The sequence below is a fragment of the Gossypium raimondii genome, chromosome 11 (genome assembly GCF_025698545.1).
Source record: "Gossypium raimondii isolate GPD5lz chromosome 11, ASM2569854v1, whole genome shotgun sequence".
Lineage (NCBI taxonomy): Eukaryota > Viridiplantae > Streptophyta > Magnoliopsida > Malvales > Malvaceae > Gossypium > Gossypium raimondii.
The window spans coordinates 18,654,701-18,676,101 of NC_068575.1; the positions used below are offsets into that span (position 1 = coordinate 18,654,701).

Consider the following 21,401-nt stretch of genomic DNA (forward strand, 5'->3'; position numbering starts at 1 on the left):
TTAAAGTACTTAAATCAATTAAACATAAAAATAATGAATGCAAGAGGATTTTTTTTTAAAACAAGTTTCATTTTCTGACTATAAGACAAAAATTAACCAACTTTGCGGCTCGACTCAAAAAGTCCCCAGTGGAGTCGCCAAACTGTCGAAACCATTTTTATTTTTTTGAGAAAAAACAAAAATTAGTTGTCGGTGAAAATTGGAGTCGCCACCAATCTTTTATTAAGGTGTGATTGGATCACCTAAAAAATAGCTTTGGTCTACGAGTTTCAGAAAAACGAATTCGGGAGTCAGTTACGTACGAGGAAGGATTAGCACCCTCGTAACGCCCAAAAATTGGTACCAAATTGATTAATTAATGTCTTAAAGTCGAGAGTTTAAAAAAATACTATCCTTAGTTAAATGAAATTATTTATTAAGACTTTCTCTTTTTGAAAAGAAAAATATCACACCCAATGCGTTAGGGCACAACATTTTATTCTTTTCAAGATGAGTTGGTCCAAAAAACTCGTTTAATAAAATTTAAGAAAATATTTAATTGTTTAAAATTTATGAAGAAATTGCAGCCCAATACGTTAGGGCACGATTTCTTAAAATCCCAAACATTCAATATTTCCTTTATATATATATATATATTTTAAAAAAATCTTTATCTCAAGAAATCAACGTGTCACATCCAATACGTTAGGACACAACACATCGAATTCCCGATGACAAGTTTTATTTTGTTTGATCAAAGAGTAATTCCGATTGTTGGATTTAACGAACAAAATCAGAACCCAATACGTTAGGGCTCAACTTTCTTGAAAATCCTAAATACAAGTATTGTCTCTATTTTGAAAAGTTCTATTTTTTTAAGTTCGAGTAAAAGATGACGTGATTGAATGTATGCATAAATGTCACAATAACAAATATATCAATGGCATAGAAACAATATAAACAAATAAATAAACGAAATAAAATAATCCATGACATGCAAAATATTACATGAATAAATGTAAACACAATTGAATAACGAATGAAGAAAGCAAGCAAAATAAAGATAAGAAGATATATAATATACACATGGAAATTATGAAGATTAAAAATATACATAGGATTTACAAATAAATTTTTGAGTTATAGAACTTATATATTTATGAAAATAAAGAAAATATATATAAACATATATATAGATTATAAAATAGGTGTTTAAAATATATATATTTGAACATTTTCAAGATACAAAAAACATAGATATATACATGTTTATATAAATATAAAAGAATATTTGTTAGGGAAAAAAATAAACACATTATCAAAAATCAATATGTGTACATACATAAATAAATAAAAATCAGTTTAAAATAATAATTATGTACCTAAAAATAATTACATATAAAAGTTACAAAAAATAAAAAAATATAAATATAAATAAAATAAAATAATTATTAATTACATTATTAGAATTAATTAATTAAAAAAATAAAAAAATACTAAATTGAACTGCAATTAAAAATTTTGGGGTAAAATCCGCAAATAAATAAAGCCAAAAGGACTAGATCAAACACACGAATTACATAGAGGGGTTGGAAGGGAAATTTTCCCTTCTTCTCTAAAACGGCGTCGTTCAAGTAGGGCTAAATTGAGATTGAAAATAAATTAAAGGGCGAATTAAAAAAATAAAAATACTTAATTGTAAATATATTAAAAGGCAGAAGGGCTAAAAACGTAATTTCTCCCTCCGTATAAAACACGCGGATCCTAAGGCTGGGTCGGGTCAGATTCGGGTCAACCCTGGCCTTAAACGGCGCCGTTTTCGATTAGCTATATAAACCAAAAATTCCCTTAAAAAATCATTTCATTACTTTTAAAAAAAAACAAAAAAAAACTTTCCTCTCCTCTCTCTCAGCCATCAAGTCCGGCCAGGGTCCGACTAGGGTCCGGTCATCGGCCGGTCACTGGCCACTGCGCCGGCCACCGATCTCCGGCGCCGGCACCACCGTATGCGGTGGCCGGAAAAGGGAAAAAACTCCTAGTTGTCCCTTCGAAACCAATAAACCTAGATCCGGGCTCAAAATTCTCGAAATTGACGAAGAAGCCCTAAAAAACCTAAATACCTTTCGATTTCTAACCGTCTATTCTCGGAGACGGACCTCGGCCTTCCAACGGCGCGACCGACTCTGATGAAGGTATGTTTCTCACCTTTATTTTATTTTATAAAAATAAAAACAAAATAGAATATATATCAACCTTAGATTTCGTTTGATTCTCTGCTAGTGCTGTAAAAATTCCTCCTTTTTTATTGATCTTTTTCTTTTCCATTACAGTGTTTTTGTGGCTTTTTTATAGCCAAATGCAAACATAATAGCAAAAACAAATCTAAAGAAGAAACAAATCTGTTTCTTTATTTGATTTTCGAATATTTGATTGTGTTTCCTTTTTTGTTTCTTTTTTACGCGCAGGTATGAAGATTCGGGGCTATGGTGCTGCGGCGCAAAGGTCTCCTCAGAAACCCTAGGGTTTCTGCAACCGATTTGGGCCACTAAACTTTGGCCCTTTTGTTTCATTTTAATTTGGGCCCAGGCCTATTTGAAACTTGGGCCTTTTTTACCTGGGCCAAAATCGGGTATTACACTAATGAAAAAAACAATTTCCTACCAAACACATATGAAAATATAAAAAGAAAATTTATATATTTCTATACCTTTAATTTTCAGCTTTCCAATTTTCTTTTCCCTTTACTAAAGCAAAGCTTAAATGACATTTGTTTTTTAATTGAAAGGTAATGGGTTTTCTTTGATAGAAGTAAAAGGGTGGTGGAAATATTTTGGGAGAGCACAAATTACAATACCGTATTTTCTTTTTTATTTTTATCCGGGAAGAAAAAGATGGAATTACGACTGTCTTCATGGAGTCAACTTAAAACATAAAGAAAGTGACGGGGTGGAACCAACAAATGGAGACGGATGAGTCGAAGCCGAAGCGAGTGAATAAAACATGAATGTTGTTTTACTTTACCAATTTCTTTGAAGGCCATGTTAAGGAAACCCAATATAAAAGATGAAATAACTACTTCAAAAGTATGGTTCTGTAACAAAAAGGTAATTTATTGATTTTTTTCTTATATAGATTTATTAAAACCTAAGTGAAGTCAAGAACATGCAAAAAAAAAAAAAAAAAACTGTCATTGCAATTATTTAATGGTGGACATAATTTGAGAGCTATAATTAAATGTAGAGATGTTCATGGATCGAGTTATTTATCTAGATTCAAAGGTTCCTCTAAAATTTGGAGGATTTGTGAAAAAATAGTAAGCTCGAAAAATAAGCTTAGGCAAAAAAAATTAAGCCCATTTGAAATATGGGTCGAGCTCGAGCTTGAACATTCAATGCTTGAGCCTGGCTTGGCTCGACTCTACCTGTTTTTCAAGTTTGTAATGTTTTATATTATGTAATTTGTAACACATAAAAATTAAATCTATGGTAATATATAATACTACTATAATGTAAACATTTAAAAAATTAAAATGACTATATATAAAAAAAATAATAAATAAAATATATATAAAATTATTCAATATTAAATTAAAATAAATGTAAATATATTTTTAATTTTTTAATGTTTTTTAATTTATTCAATATTAAATTAAAATGAATATAAATATATTTTTAATTTTTTAAAATAATATGAGTGAGTTTATAATAGGTTTAAGTTAGTAATTTACAAACATAGGTAAAATTTAAACTCATATTTCGAATGAATCAAATTTAGACAAATATAAAATATATTAATATTATATTTAAGTCTAACCCAAACCGAAACTGACCCATAAACACTTCTACTTCTACTTCAACGTGGCTTGGATATATTATTGCTTGATTGAATGTACTAAAATAAACAAAATAGTGGCAACTATGGTTTCATTAGATATTGCAACAATTGAAAGTGCAGCCAGCGTTAACGTCAGTTCAACGTTTTTACTTTTTGCAAGTCTTTAACATTAAGGGAAAAAAATAGTGTTTTGAATGGCTTATGTGTAAGTGTGATATGGAAGATAATATCTGATGGGGTTGATTTAATAGATTGGACTTGTATTCTTTTTTTTTTTTTGGTATTAAGAAATTGGAGAGAATCAATTACAAATTAATAGAGACACTATTAGAATTAGACAGCAAAGACTAATTATTTAATCGAATTTGATTGATAACTTTAGAGCAACATGGAAAATTTGAGGATCAATCGGAACTCTTTCATTAATCCCGTCAGAATGTGAATCGCAAGATTTGTTTCTCCTGAAATTTGCTTAATGACCACTCATTATTCATGTCTGCACAGTTCTTGTATTCGTAAAATCAAGTCTTCATTTGCTTGTCCTTTAAGGCTACCATGAATACCTTTAACAACCAAAGCGCAGTTAGTCTCAAGGACAACATCCTTCCACTTGAAATCCCATGTTAGTTTATGGTCGTCATAAATAGCCCAAAGTTCAGCTTGTTCAATACTACATCTTCCAATATTTCTCTCAATCTCCCATAACCACCTACTATACTCATCTCTTGCCATTGCTGTCGAAGATGTGAAACTCGAAGACAAATTGCGGGCTCTATCAACATTTAATTTAAAAGAACTAGTAGATGGTGGACTCCATCTACAATTCCTACTTCAATTGTTAGAAGATCCACCAAACCTGTCAGGCCTCAATATAATATATATCACCCAACTCCACGAAGATTGTATTATATTGGTAAAATCAAAAGATGCTCCTTGGATATATTAATATCATGTGTCAAAATAGAATGTCGACAATGGCAAGAAAAAAAGAGAAAAAAAAAAAAGAACACATAGATTTTACGTGAAAACCCTTTCAAAAAAAAAATCACAGGTAAAGGAGAAGAAAATTCACTATGTCGAATTCGAATGATTACAAGGCGTATAGATTGCGTCTATTTATAGGTTTAGAAAACCTTATTCTAATCAACATCTAATAGAAGTAATGTAGTAATGTTGAAACATCTTATTCAAATCAATATCAAACAGAGGAAGGAAACTTCTATACAGATTCTTCTTGTGCAGCCTGTACTGTACCGTATCTTACTTATTAGGGATTCACGATAGGCTGCAACCTTCGCTCTTGTGAATCACCTTATCTTACCACTTGTATTTTATTTTAATAAGAATTTAGGTCACAACTCTAACATCATGCTTAAGTCTGACTAGACCTATAAACACCACTACTTCAATGTGACTCGGATATATTATTACTTCATTGAATGTACTAAAATAACCAAATAGTGGATATTGCAACAATTGAAAGTGTAGCCAGCGTTGCCATCAGTTCAACTTTTATTTTCAAAATAGTGATTTGAAAGGCTTATGTCAGTAATTGAATGAAAATAAAACGAGTAAACTATCAAAATAGTCACTTTTATTTTCTTCAGATTATATTTTAGTCATTTATGTTTGAAATATTACTTTTAGTTACTTACGTTAACATGTTGTAACATTTTAATTACTGAGTCGTTAATTGCTATTAATGGTGTAACTATAAGTGATGTGACATATTAAATCATCATTTTAAACAAAATTTTAAGTTAAATTATACAATTGATCTTCATTTTTTTCTTTTATGTTCTTTTAACTTTCTTTTTTTTCATTCTCTTCTGTTTTCCCCTCTATTTCCCTCCCTTCTCCATATCTTTGAATGTAAAAGAAAAAAAATTAAATTACTCAAAACGAAAAAAATATAGGGACTAACTGTATAATTTAACCTAAAATTTTTGTTTAAAAATAATGATTTAATGTGTCACGTTAGCTTATCGTTACACTATTAACGACAATTAACGCTCAGTGACTAAAATACTATAACACGATAACGTGAGTGACTAAAACGTAACATTTCAAACAAAAATAACTATTTTAATAGTTTATCCAAATAAAATAAAAAATTAGATATGATTGGATTTAACGGTCATCTCAAAAAGGCATTCCAATAGTAGAGATGAGGCAGTCCAAAACCACGTGCGGACGAAACTGTTGGCTTTTGCAACTTTTAACGTAAATAAATGCTCCTTATTTCTTTATTTAATAAATCTAATCCCAATTGGTTGGTTCACTCAAATTTTCCAAAATGTAAATATTATTTATGGAGATTTACAATAAAAAAATATTTTGAGGAAAAAAGACTTGAATTTGTACAAAAAGGATTAAGGGAAAATGGTTGGAAAATGTCCAGAAATGAAATTAAAATACACAAAATACAAAACTAATTCAATTAATTAAAATTAATATTTTTAGTAACTTAAACTTTTAAATATATTTGATAATTCATAATAAAACTATCCGATAGAATTTTATTTTTTACAAAAAGTGTAAAAAATGATAAATAGATAACTTATCACTGAATAGAGAATAAGTTCAATTATTTTTTATTATATTTCTTTTAAGATTATATTATCTTTTATCAAACAATCTAATTACATTTCATATTTATTTTAGATAATTTACCAAATATCTTTTATAACTTAACTTCAATATTTAATTTTTCAGTACCTATTTTTCAATGCTTAATCTTAAAATTGGTTAATTCCAAATATCAGTTTGACTAAATTATCACATTGATACTTGTATTATTATTTTTATCAGTTTGACCCTTATACTTTATTTTTTATATCAATTTGACTCCTGCACTTTAATGTTGTAATCCCTAATACCCAAAACCAACCAATGACAACTGTCATGTATAAAAATTTTCAGATTCACTTGAAATTTTAAAAATAAAAGAACTAAAAAATTCATCAAAACTCCAAAACATCATAATTTTTTTGAAAAGCTCCCAAATATTTTAAAACTCATAAAATTATTAAAAAACTAAAAAATTCTTAATCTATTATTTAAAATTTACAAGTACGTAAAACTTCAAAAATATAAAAATAATCAATTTTTCTAAAATTGGTTTGTTTGGAATTTTAGGTTTTTTTAAAAATTAGAAATTTATGAACATTTTAAAGAATTTTAGGTATTTTTTACTTAGAAAACTCAAAATTCCTTAAAAATATAAAAGATTTCATAAAATGCAAAAAAAAATCCTAAATTTTCCAGAAAAAACCATAAAATTCTTTAAAATTTTCATAAAATTCTAAAATTTTCTAAAACCTAAATTCCAAACAAATGCATTTTAAAATTTTATGGAATTTTTATTTTTAAAATTTTCGTGTCCTTATAATTAAAAAGTATTTTATAATATTCAAAAACATATTTTTATTTTTAGTTTTTATAATTTTAAATTTCTTTTGAATTTTTAATGTTTTTAATTTTAAATAAATTTTAAATTTTTAACACATGACAACGTGGGATTGATTGATTTAATTGTTTTAATAGAAAATGGAGTTAGTATAAGGAGCTATATAGAATAAAAACATAAAAATCAAATTGATAAAAATAATATAAGTACCAAAATGATAATTTAACTATAATATGAGACCCAAAAGGTATTAAGTATAAAAATGGGTAAATAAAAGCAATTCAAATGCAGATAAATTAATTTAGTTACAAAAATTTTAAAACAAGCTTTGGTTGCCATTGCAACATTAGAAAGATACAGTGATTAATATTAAATGTCATTTTCTTTCAAATAAAAAATAGTAAATATTGGCTGCTAATAAGATATATTGTATTATTAAAATATATATAATTTTGATTTTTAAATACAGATGAACTATGGATGATAAAAAATTAAAGGAAAAATGATAAATTACCTTATAATATCTTGTATTCTACGAGAGAGAGGTAAGTTGGAAGAGAGTCATGCTTCGGTGGTAGGTACACCAGATCCTTCACTTTGGTCTCATTGCATAGAGTTATGAACTGTGCCTACACCTAACATTTTCCCCATCTCTATCTTTTCTTCTCTCCCTCTAAACCAAACCCAACCAAAGCCCCTCTCTGCAAGCAAAACTTAAACTAGGAATTAAGCCCATTCTTTATAAATTGCTACAAAGGGTTGGGTTTTGTTCTTAAGATCATGGATTTGGAGTTCCTGCAATCCATGGATGTTCAGATTCTTGTTGGTGTAGGAGTAGCTGTTTTAGCCATTCTTGTTGCTGCTGCTTATCTCTTTTCCTCCTGGAAACCCAAAGGTTTTGACTTTACCCTCAATCGTCTTTTATGCTGTTTTTTTAGCAGTTAAATTTCTTTTCTTTTGTTCAAAGATTGTTTCTTCTTTTTTTCCCCGTTGATTGATTGTTCCTTGAATGTTAACTAATAGGTATACCGTGTACATAAATCCGGGGTGTTTTGTATGTTTTGGCCTGTTTATTTGTATTTTGGTCAATGGGTTTTTAGGGCATGTAAGGTATTGAAATGGATTTAATGGTTTGTTGTTAAGAATGTAGTGAATAATAGACTGTTTTCCGGTAGTCGTGATTTGTTGTGTTTCTGAATGTTTGGCATACTGATTGAATATATGGTATAGGATTGAGTTCTGTTTCTTATGTAGTTTGAATGAAATGCTTGACGGTGAATGATTGTCACATAAAATATTAACAGCTTGTTTTCTGGATGGAATGGCTGTGTTTGTGTGTAACTCTTCACGGGCTGATACTTTATCCGTAAGGTATTGGTCCATGAAGCTATGTTGCTCGGACTCTTCATTTTTCTTGATGTACCCATGTTTGACTCCAAGGGTCCTCCAAATATATGGAAAAACTTAGAAAATTGCAACCATACCAATGCCAGATACATTTATGTATCCAACACTTAATAAGGTAATCTTAGGATTTGAAATATTCAAATACAGTTGTCAGAAGCAAGTATTGCAAACTAATTTATTTCCTTTTCTTAGTAAAAAATTGCATTCCTGTGTCCTGAATCTTATAACTTGGCTGGGTTAGCTTTATCATTGGTTAAGGCTGGTATTATGTGGTGCTTAATGCTTATAAAGAATAGTGTAAGCTGGGAGCAATAGAAAAATGTTAAAAACTACTGGCGTCAATATAGGGCAATATTTTGATGTGAATTGTTCTGAATCTCTGATCAAAGTTGCATATTCATACATTTCAAGAGACAAATCTGTTGTGTTCGTTTTAACTTATGACCTCTAGGTTAGGCAAAGTTGCAGGTTCAAGCAGTCTAGGTGACATATCTACTTGAATTTGGCTTGTTAGCACTTGCTGAGCTCTGGTTATCCTCAGTTCCTTGTATTATTCTCTGTTGTAAATGGATTTTTCTTTGATAATGCAAAGCAATCACCCTTTTTTCCCCTATGAAAGTTGACTTATTGAGACTTAATCTACTTCAGTGTAAATTTTTCCTTTCCATAAGTTTCGTTACTGTGTTGTTTGATTACGAAGTTGCTCATACTGTCATATGTGCTTTTAGGCTGCCTCGATCCGGAAAATTTCAGAGGGTTTAAGCTTGTCAAGCGCCAGCAGCTGAGTCATAATGTGGCGAAGTTCACATTTGAACTTCCTACTCCTACTTCAGTTTTGGGTCTTCCCATCGGACAGCATATAAGTTGCAGGTTCAGTTGATTGTATTCATCCTTTTTGTATTTCTTCTTAGATTAATGGTTTTTAGATACTTCCCAAATGCTTGCAAACTGGACTACTATACAAGTTAGATGCTTCTCATCTTAACAGGGGCAAGGATAGCCAAGGTGAGGAGGTTATTAAACCATATACACCTACTACATTGGATTCTGATGTTGGTCATTTTGAATTAGTTATTAAGGTACTTTCCTGAAATTTCTTACTGGTTGGAGTGAACTTTAGTGTGATATTTATATATCCGAGTGTTCCCATCTTCTAACTGTATGATGGAAATCTTCTTGTAAGTAGATGTATCCTCAAGGAAGGATGTCACACCATTTCAGAGAGTTGCGTGTTGGTGATTATCTTGCTGTGAAGGGTCCCAAGGTATACAGTTTCTTAAATATGAATGCATAGAGTGCCCTCGTCTATAGTGTACTCCTTTCCATTTCCTGCCTATTTCTTTGTTAACATTGCTTTTGATGTTAGCAACAACTTTTTGTTTAGGCGAGCTACTTATCTTGCTTTTATTGCAACCTGAAATATTAGATTATCTCCATAAATTGCAACCTTACCAAACAGTGCAATGCATTTCCTATAGAATACAAACACATCATGTTTGTTTAAACGCTTTCCTTGTATTATTGCCTAGGGCTTTTTTTGCCTTGTCTGAATTTTGTTCAACTTGAGAATTGAACTTTGGTTATAATTTTCTTAATGTTGTTCCATGAATTGTTTCTTCCAGGGGCGGTTCAGGTATCAACCTGGTCAAGTTAGAGCATTTGGGATGATTGCTGGAGGCTCTGGCATTACTCCAATGTTCCAAGTATGTCAATCATTTGTCAACTAGTTCTTCTTTTAATGTATTTGGTCCTATTAGAGACATGTTGCCTTGCCACATGTTTTTATTTTTAGCCTGTTGCAAAATTTTAAATATTTGTATAACATGTCTCCGATATTTGTTTTCTGGTTTGGTTTGTGATTAGGTAGCCAGAGCCATATTGGAGAACCCAAAAGACATGACAAACGTACGCCTTATTTATGCCAATGTTACATATGAGGACATTCTTTTGAAGGTATTTTACTTTCTACTTTGTTTTTTATCTTTCAACAACTCAATTGGTCCAAAGTAACAAACCCCGGACAGGCTTCTTCTGTCTTCCATTATGGAGAACAGAATAGCCTGTCTCTAAGAGCAATGCTGAGCTATTTTGGGCCCTTAATGGAATTGTGTACTAGGCCTGACCCTTTTTTATGGTGCAGCAGGGTCCGAGCATATGATTGGCCCAAACCCTTGCTTATGTCCTTTTTTTTTAATTTTTGATGTTGCCAAGGTTTGACCCCTGGTCTCTGGAACTAAGAGTCCAACACTCTACGAACAGATCACATGCCTGTTGGTGCTTATGTCTTACCCCGGGCAGGGCCTTTAGGGTCACCTCATAGGACTTGGAATGACTCGAACTTTTAGTTTATTTTATAATAATAAAAAATCATGGTGGATTTTATAATTTCCATTCCATGTTATCATTATTATAGATCACATTCCAAGTTTCCTTGAATAGATTTATTTATTTTTGAATGTTGTACATTCAATGTGCAATGATTATTATGGCTGCTGTGAATGTACACACTGAGGATGAAATACAGGCATGGGTGCTTAGTGACTAGTTCACAAGAATTAGGAAATGGATCAAGAAGTGAAATTCAAGTGGTTTATTTGCAGGAAGAGTTGGATAGCCTTGTTGCCAAGTACCCTGGTCGCTTCAAAGTCTACTATGTTTTGAACCAGGTTTGTTGCCTTTCTCATGTGGCTATCTCCTAGCATGTTTTCTTTCATTCTTTATCTAGCTCAGATTTCTGTAAATCTCGTAGGAGCAGAGAAGTTTTATTGGAATATGAAGTCCCGAAATATTCTTCTCCCCTTTTTCATGCATAGCACCAATGCAAGTACAAATATGACCGATAATACTGATAAGCTTTTCTCAGAATGAAGGATAATAAATGCCAGAAAACTTTTCTGCTTTGACTAGAATGCGCAATAATTATTTTTTAAAATATAAAAAATCTTTATATATAGAAAGGACAGGCATAGTGGCTGTTACATGGGCTTGTGATGAGATTCTGATATGAGTATGTGTCTGACTTGGCTATGCTCTTAAGTTTTTCAAGTTTTTCCATGTATTTGGATGCCCAATCATGTTTCAGATACGGATACTTAAAATAAAAAAAAAAGGGAAGAGCATGACAAAGTGGAGCCTGTTAGAGAAATTATCTGAAAGCATATAGCTTTTGAAATTTCTATCTATGATACAACTTTCTCACTCCATTTAGCTGAACAGGTACCATTTTCTCTAATCAGGTAATGCAAATGGTATGTGGTTTGAACAATCTTAATATAAGTGTCACTTTGTCTTGAAAATCATGACATCGTTAGACTAATTAATGGTATTCTTACATGATTCACTGAGCTGTTCTGATATGTGATGTAACTTTCATGTGCATTCCATATATAAAGATTTTCTATTCTTGCATCTCTTTCAATGTGTATGCAATCTTGTAGTTGATCGGCTGTGGTTAGTTTCTTTTTACATACTGAACGTTAACTCTAATAGCCATTTTATTAACAAACTACATTACTATGATATTATTTTCTCAGCCTCCTGAAGTCTGGAATGGAGGTGTCGGCTTTGTGTCAAAGGAAATGATTCAGACCCACTGCCCAGCACCAGCTCCTGATATCAAGGTACTTTACATTCTTTTTCCCGGCATTGTGACATGGAAACAAAATATTTTGATTTTAATTTGATATTGCAACCTGTAGATTCTAAGGTGTGGCCCTCCACCGATGAACAAAGCCATGGCTGGCCATCTTGATGCTCTCGGCTATTCACCTGAGATTCAGTTCCAGTTCTAATCCCGCTAGACGAGGTCAAGCTTTACTCAGACCGATTTTAATCTTCTTCATTGGTGAGAACAAAACCATTTGCTATCAACTCTTGTTGTAATTCGAACTTTTTAAGCATTGGAACCAAGATTCAGATGTTTTTAACTGTTATTACAAGGGTTTTCCATGGCCATGTAGTTGAATAATATAGAGTTATTGAAGCAAGTAGACCCTTTATATTTTTCATTTCATTTATTATTATTACTAACTCAGTAATCCCCATTTTGCAACTTATAAATATAACTTCCTATCCAAGAAGCTAACAATGTAGCCTTGTGTCGCAAAAACTTTATTTGGATTCCTTTTTTTTTTTTTTCCATTAAAAGTTTCATTTTCTTGGGGTTTTCCTTTTTCATTTGGATATTTGTTTAGATTGTCAAACAATGATTTCTTGTCCTTGCATTTGGCAGTAAAAAGTTTGTGTCTTGTAGAATCCAAAGGAATTTCTTACTTATTTAAACATGTTTTAAAATTGTTCTCTTTTCTTTTGTCTCATAATCTGGAATTATACAATTATACCAAACTTGTTAGAACTTCAACAATTTCAAAATGAACAACTCATTGCTCTTTCAATGGCAGCAGTACTAACTTATCTTCTTATAAGGCAAACAAGTTGATAATTGCTCTATCAGGGGTTATTTGATGAAGCAAGTAATGGGATTTCAAAACCCAGAAATGGAATAGACTAACGTGAAAGAAAGAAAAAATAATCAGTGTTGTTTGAACCGGACTAGCCGGGCGGATTGGAAACTCATAACTCAAATAGTAATATTTAAACTCATAACTCACATCTATAAACCCTAAATTTTATTACATCCATCAAAGCATTATTTTGATTTTAATATAATTTTTAATATTTTATACATTTTTTCATTGAGGTCGTTATGTTATGACTAAATTTAAACCAAGCATACACTTATATTTTAATTACGTAATTTTCAATTATACAATTATTAATTTTATTATTCTCTCTTTCGCAATAGGAAGATGTGCAAACGTTCTATTCAGTACAAAGCCATTCAATTTTGTTAAGTTTTCATCTATATCTAAATTGTTAATCAGTATCATTAGTCAGTATTTAGCATTTGAATTTAAATATATATATATATATATATATATATATATATTATTGCCCATAAAGCGTCTTCTAATCTAGGTGCGAGAAATTGATCCTCTTAGACAATTCTACCTTGGATCCGGAGAACCAGATGAATCCATCCTAGTACGCGATGTGGCACTTTCGGATGGAATCTGGAACATACAGTGGTTATCTTCTGTTCTACCCCGTGAAGTTGTAACACATATTATTGCCCATAAAGCGCCTTCTAATGTTGCTAGATCGGATTCTATTTCTTGGAAATGGACATAAGCAGGGAAGTTCTCTACCACAGAGACTTACACGCATCTTTTTGACGAGTTTGATTCAGGATCTTTTAGAAACGACAAGATAATATGGAAATCTGTAGCACCTCAATGAGTCAGGATGTTTTTGTGGTTGCTTATTAGAGGCCGTCTATTGACTAACGAGGAACGAGGTATGAATCATTTCCATGTTGTGAACATTGCGGTGCTATATTGGAGTCTGCTTTACACGCTGTTAGGGACCATTCTTCTGCTCAATCAATTTGGAAAGCAGTTCTCCCTATGAAATTTTGGAGAATGTTTTTTCAGCTTTTCCCTTGAAAAGTGGATCAAGTGGAACTTAAAGAACAAGGGTAATTATGCTTTTAATTGTGGTCAATGGGAGGTTTTTTTTTGGATTACTTGTTGGTTTATTTGGAAAAGCAGGAATGATGCCATTTTTAACAGAGTGAACAGGAATACTAGAGATATTATTTCTTCCGCTATTGTTTGGACTAAATCCTAGCAATTGGAGGTGCAATTGGACGATGGGCATGCACTATTATGTCGTTAAACAGTTGGAAAAAACCAGCTATTGGATGGACCAAAATTAATGTTGATGGTTCCATATCAAGATGCGGTTCAAAAGCAACAATTAGCGGAGTAGCTCGAGGACCAAGCAATGATTGGTTGTTTGGTTTCAAGGTGTCAGTAAATTTCATAGATATTTTCCAAATTGAAGCCAAAGTTGTTTTCGAAGGCTTGAGACTAGCTTGGAACAAAGAGTTTAGGCAAGTGGAATTGGAGAGTGATAATACTTTGCTTATTGGTGAGTAGTGTTGTTGAAATCCAATTGATTCATGACTTATGTCTCAAAGATTGGAGACTAAAATTTAAATGTATCTGAAGAACAAATAATAAAGTGCCAGATCTTTTAGCCAAGATGACTAGTAGTGATATTGAGCATTTGTGGTTCTTGAGGAGCCGCCACATGAAATCAAGATCTTATTAGAAGAGGATACTCGTTCGAGTATTCTTGAGGAGTCAATTAGTAGTTAGCATATTTTCTTGTATCTAGGCTTGGCCTATGTTTCCTTCTACCAATATATATACATATATAATTATTGAGTTTTTTTTTCATTTTATAAAAGCAATGCATTAATTACAAAATTTTAAGTCAATAAATAATTAAATAATTTTAATAGAAGTATAATTTAAATGGTGGCTGTTGGATATGGTATAACAACTATGCGAATAGAAAGTTATTATATATTAAAAATTTTATTATGCATATGGAAATTATAAATTTTGATACACAAATTATTATTTAGAATTTTGATGATCTATGTTGGTAATGGAAAGGATTGTTGGTAAGTGGGTATATTTCACATTGGTAGTATAGGTTATTAAGAGAGTTTATATATAGCCTTACTTCTTAATCGTATTAAATAATTGGGCTATAGGCCTAACACAAGCGCGCTATTGTTGCTCGCTCGGCTCGTGCCCGTGTTGAATATTTCTTTTTGGATAAAAAATTTTATATTATTTTCAAGAAAATAAAAACAGTTGTACCATTTCTGGTTTTTTACTGTTATGAAAATTTGGAACAAAATATATTTTTTATTATTGCGCGGAACCCTATGATTTTTTACTCTTTTACCCCTGCATATTTACTATTTTATCTTTCTGTTACTAGTATAAATAGAGAGTTATTTACCTCATTTTTACACAGAAAGCAAAACATAACAATTAGAAAACCCTTTCCTCCTCCTTGCCTCTTTTTCCATTCCCTTTTAAAATTCTGCTATTTTTCTCTAAATTACATTAGAGAAAATTATGTCTAGGAGTTTGGGTTTTAAGCGGGACTGACTATGACCCTTTCAACCTTTCCTGTGAATTGATCCTAGTGTGATTTCCCTGAGAAGAGCAATACCAATTGTGTTCCACCTTTCTTATTCGTGCGAACGAATATTGAAGCATTGAGTTAACCTTGGGGGATGACGTCCACTACACAATTACATCGATCAGGGCAAATTCGTTTCTAAGGCAGTGGTTCTTCCATGGCATAGTAAATTTTGATTTCTTAATTCTTGGTTTAGTTTTTCCAATCAGTGCTAACAAATTTGTTTTGCAGTAGTATATTTCCAACAATTTAGAAAGGAATTACTACTGTTTAAACATGTCTGCCTCGATCAACAAATACATCTCTGATCTCTCCAAGCTCGAACCTCTTGACGAAACTAGCTACCACCGCTGGTCTCAAAGGATGGTCAACTTCTTCAAACAACTTGAAGTTGACTATGTCCTTTTCAATCCACCTGCCACCGAGAAATCTGGAGGTTTTGCCACAATTCTTGAAGACTCAAATGTCGCAGATACAAAAGCCATGTTTGAAAAGGACAACAAAATGGTAAAAGGTCACATGTTGAGCCATATGGCTAACAACCTCTTCGACTTGTTTTTCAAAAATAAGTCAACTAAGTCCATTTGAGATGCATTAGAGAAGAAATACATAGTCGATGATGCTGGGGTCAAGAAATATGTTATTGGAGAGTGGCTCAAGTTCCAGATGACTGATGATAAGTCGATTATGGATCAAGCTCATATCTACGAGAAGTTGGTCTTCGACATCCTAGCGAAAGGGATGGAGATGTGTGAAATTCTTCAAGCAAACATCTTGATTGAAAAACTGTTGAAATCCTGGTCTGACTACTGTAATCTCCTAAAGCATAAGAAACGAGACATTCCTTTGGAAAAACTGATTAGCCATATGAAGATTAATAAAATCAATCGTCTTAAAGATAAGACTTCAGTAACCTCAACTCAATTTCCTTTCAAAGCTAACATTGTCGAATCTGGTTCTGGTCCCAAATTTAACAAGTTTAAAGACACTAGGAGTTCAAAGAAAATAATAAAACTCTAGAACAAGAAAGCTGTCAATTTAAAGAAACCTGGGAATAATAAAAAAATGACCATGTGAAATGCTACGTGTGTGGAAAAGCTAGATACAAAGCATACCAATGCTACCAACGTTCTGACCACCAGAATCAAAATAAACTACAAGCAGATATAGTTGAAAATCCAAATGAGGTTATAGCTTTTGTGGTTTCCGAAGTGAACCTAGTCAAGAATAATGTCGAGTGGATTGTAGAAACAAGTGCCTCCAAACATTTTTGTGCCAACAGAGAAATGTTCACCGAAGTTGAAAATGCAGCTGAAGGTGAACAAGTCTACATGGGTAATTCTAGCACTTCGGAAGTACTCGGTAAAGGAAATATTTTACTCAAACTCACTTCTAGTAAACGTTGTCATTGAATAATGTCCTTCAAGTACCTACCTTGCGTAGAAATTTGATTAATGGTGGATTACTGAATAAGGTAGGTGTTAAACTAGTCTTTGAATTCTATAAACTTGTACTTTTCCGAAGTGGAGATTATATGGGGAAATGTTATTTGAGTGGAGGTTTATTTGTGATTGAGACTATGTTTAATAATAATAAAGCCACCGCTTCTACTTATATTGTTGAATCATTTGACATGTGGCATGCTTGATTAGGACATATGAATATTCATTTTCCAAAAAAAACTCATAAAAATGAATCTACTTCCTATCTAGATGATAGTAGCTTTAATAAATGTGAAATTTGTGTTGAAGTCAAACATGCTAGACCTTCCTTAAAGACTATTACTAATAGGAAGACTGAACTTTTAAAGTTAATTCATATTGACCTAACAGACTTTAGAAACACATAAAGTAAGAATGGAAAACACTATTATATTACCTTTGTAGATGACTATTCTAGGGATACAAAGGTATATCTTCTAAGAACAAAAGATGAAATTGAACAAACTTTTTTCCTTTATAAAAAAAGAGAGTAGAAAGCCAACTTGATAAAAGAATAAAACATCTTAGATCCTATAGAGGTGGCGAGTATGACACTAACTTTCTTAAAGAGGTTCGTGAGAAAGATGAAATTATACATGATTTTTTTCACTCCCTATTTTCCATAACAAAATGGCATAACTGAAAGAAAAAACATAACTCTAAAAAGATGATTCTAGTTTACTTGACCACATGTGGAGGGAGGTCGTACTTTCTACAAACCACACTCTTAATAGAGTACCTCATAAAAAATTGGATTGTACCCCATACGAATTGTGGAAAGGTTATGCCCCTAATATTCAATACTTGAAAGTGTAGGGGTGCTTAGCAAAAGGAGGCTTACTTGCTTTTAAACAGAACACTATCAGACTTAAAACTATTGATGTTATTTTTGTTTGTTATGCTCTAAACAGTGTTGTATATAGATTTATGTCTTGGCATGATTCTTTCGTATGTGAATCTAGAGATGATTTTTTTAAAATATTTTTCCTTTAAAGAAATTTGACATAAATCTCGATATACAATTAGATGAACATGTTTCTTTTTCTAGTACACATAATAGAGATATTATTAATGATGATGTGGAACCTAGGAGAAGTAAAAGACAAAGGACTACCACTAATTTTAGACTTGATTTCTTTACTTCATTTGTTATTGAGACTAATGATTTAGACTTAATAAGTGATTCTATTGCTCATGCATTTTTTTATATATGAGGATCCAAAAACCTATGATGAAACCATAAATTCAATAGATGCTACTTTTTGGAGAGATGTTATCAATAACGAGCTTGAATCTATTATTTCTAATCATACTTGGGAATCACTAGACTCACCTAAAGGTTTTAGACCTATTAGTAATAAATAGGTCCTTAGAAAGAAATTTAGACCAGATGAGTCAATACAAAAGTATAAGGCAAGACTAGTTGTTAAAGGTTTTACTTAGAAATTAGGAGCAGATTATTTTGATACATACTCTCTTATGACTAAGATCTCAACCACTCATGTTTTGCTTGCTTTAGCTTCCATTCACAAATTGCTGGTACATTAGATGGATATGAAGACAACTTTCTCGAATGGTGATTTGGATGAGGAGATCTACATGGAGCAACCTCTAGGATTTGTGGCACCTGGTATGGAAGATAAAGTTTGTAGACTCAAAAAATCTCTGTATGGTATCAAACAAGCTCCAAAAAATGGTATAAGAAATTTCGTAAGACTATTCTCAATTTCAGTTTTATTGTCAATGGTACAAATGCATGTGTGTATTCTAAGATGTTTGGTTCTGATTGTGTCATCATAAGTCTGTATATAAATGACATGTTAATTTTCAGTTCCAATATAGAAGCCATTAATAAAACCAAGAATTTTTTATCTACTAGATTTGAAATGACTGATTTGGGAGAGGTAGATGTAATTTTAGGAGTTAAGGTTACAAAATTAAAAAAAAAGGATTTGCATTAAATCAATCTCACTATATAGAGAAAGTGTTAAAAAAGTTTAATAACTTTGATGTAATCCCTGTGAGAACTCCTTATGATTCTAGTATACAACTGTTAAAAAATAGAGGAAATAGTGTTTCTCAATTAGAGTATGCTAAGGTTATTGGAAGTCTTATGTTCTTGATGAACTACACTCGTCCCGACATTGTTTATGGAATTAGTAGACTAAGTAGATATACCCATAATCCTAGCAATGAGCATTAGAATGCTCCAAAACGTTTGCTTAAATACATTAAAGGTACAATAACTTGGTAGTTGGAATTTGTCGGATAACCAACAATCCTTGAGGGCTATTGTTATGCAAACTAGGTAACTGATAATGATGAGGTAAGCTCTACAAGTGGGTATGTCTTTACTTTGGGTGGAGCAACCATTTTGTGGAAGTATGCTAAATAGACCTGTATTGCTCGCTCCACGATCGAGTCAAAGTTTATAGCTCTTGACTTAATCAGAAAGAGGTTGAGCAGCTTAGGAATCTACTTGCAGAGATTCCTTTATGGGGAAAACTAGTACCTACCGTATCTCTATTATGTGACTCACAAGACACAATTTGCGTTGCTAAGAGCCAATCTTATAATGGAAAGAAGAGGCATATTTGAATAAGACATGAATTTGTGAGACATTTAATAAATAATGGAGTACTTGTGTTGGAGTATGTAAGGTCTGAAAAGAACATAGTGTGATAACCCTAACCCGTCTTCGTTACCGAATTAAGGTTACAGAGTATTACAGTACAATTCAGAACATTTAACTTCAAATAAAAGCTATTTTTTAAATTAAATACTAACATTCAAACACATATTACATTTATAACACAAATATACTTACGAGTCTTAAATCGAGTTTATAAGGCCCTAAAAATAGTTTAGGAGCAATCTGAGATCAACTTGAAACAAAACAAAAAATTTTAGAAAAGCATAAAAATTTTAAAAATAAGGGTCACACGATCGTGTGGCCAGGCCATGTGACATAACCCAAGCCGTATGAACATTCGAAGTATAGACACACGATTGTGTTCTAGCTTGTGTGAGTATTCAAAATAGGGCCACACGGTTATGTTGCATGTCGTGCAACAAACTGTTTTGAGACACACGACTGTGTCGCAGGCCGTGTAAATCCTGCACTTAAAAAAATAAAGACACACGGTCGTGTGGTGTGGTGTGGTCGTGTGTGGCACATGGCCATGTGATAGCCCGTGTCCAGCAAAAATTACCCTTAAAACAAGCTATTTCAAAACCAAAAGTTGCACACCAAGACACACCGATTCTATTAACATTCATATGACCAAAACAAACTTCAAACACATTCAAAACATACCAATTCAATCAACCTATAAATTCTAACCAATTTACCATCCAAAGCCACCATAACTTATATACCAAAATAAATTAAAACCAAGCCTATACTTTCATGTCACAAGCATATACCAAATGGTTTGCATTTAAGCTAAAAAAACCATACATTAATTCATGTCAAAACTTACGATTAATCTTTTCATACCACATTCATTTGTACAATAATTCAAACAACTCAGTAAAGTTTATATCAAGTGATCAATTAGAACAACAAGACCATAAACACACCAAGGTATAAAACATGATCACATATAAGCTATTACAGAACATAAATATCATTTTATCTATCTAACCAATATCACATATAACATACAATCAAAACATATACAAATTTCACCTATTACATGACAAATTCCACACTATACTTGAATTTTTTATACCAAAACATGAATTAGCATATTATTAACTAAAGTATTTATTCATCCCACAAGTATAGAACATACCACTTGTAGTAAGTACTTAAAACATATACTAGATACTCCTATACATATTTCAAACACTCCTATTACATGCCACAAAACCAAGTATAACAGTTTCAAAACTACCAGAATAAAGCTAGATAGTGTGATCTTCTATTTGATTTGATCACCCAGTTCCACAAAACAAGATCGACAAGGAAACAGGAAAACAACACGAGTAAGCTTCAATATAGCTTAGTAAGTTCACAGGTTAAAACATTATAACTTACTAAACAATCACAGTTTTATAATTAACAAAATTAATGGCTATCATTAACTCTGTCAATCACAACCATTCAACAAGTGAGTTTCGTAAATGCAAGTCATTTAATCATTTCATTTATACAGTATCAACCATTATCAAGTCATGATATAATTTCAGAAATCATGAACACATATACAAGTCTTTCACAA

The 21,401-nt window shown here is 31.7% G+C and overlaps 1 protein-coding gene across 1 annotated transcript; it reads left to right on the forward strand.

Annotated features, from left to right (window-relative positions):
• Positions 1 to 7,759: 7,759 nt before the first annotated feature.
• On the forward strand, positions 7,760 to 12,636 carry LOC105804383 (NADH--cytochrome b5 reductase 1). The gene is made up of 9 exons (XM_012636979.2): positions 7,760 to 8,117; positions 9,358 to 9,499; positions 9,618 to 9,708; positions 9,816 to 9,893; positions 10,252 to 10,332; positions 10,493 to 10,582; positions 11,230 to 11,295; positions 12,163 to 12,249; positions 12,328 to 12,636. Exons 1-9 carry the CDS (start codon positions 8,003 to 8,005, stop codon positions 12,418 to 12,420), a joined length of 843 nt encoding a protein of 280 aa, XP_012492433.1. The 5' UTR covers positions 7,760 to 8,002; the 3' UTR covers positions 12,421 to 12,636.
• The last annotated feature ends 8,765 nt before the right edge of the window (positions 12,637 to 21,401 follow it).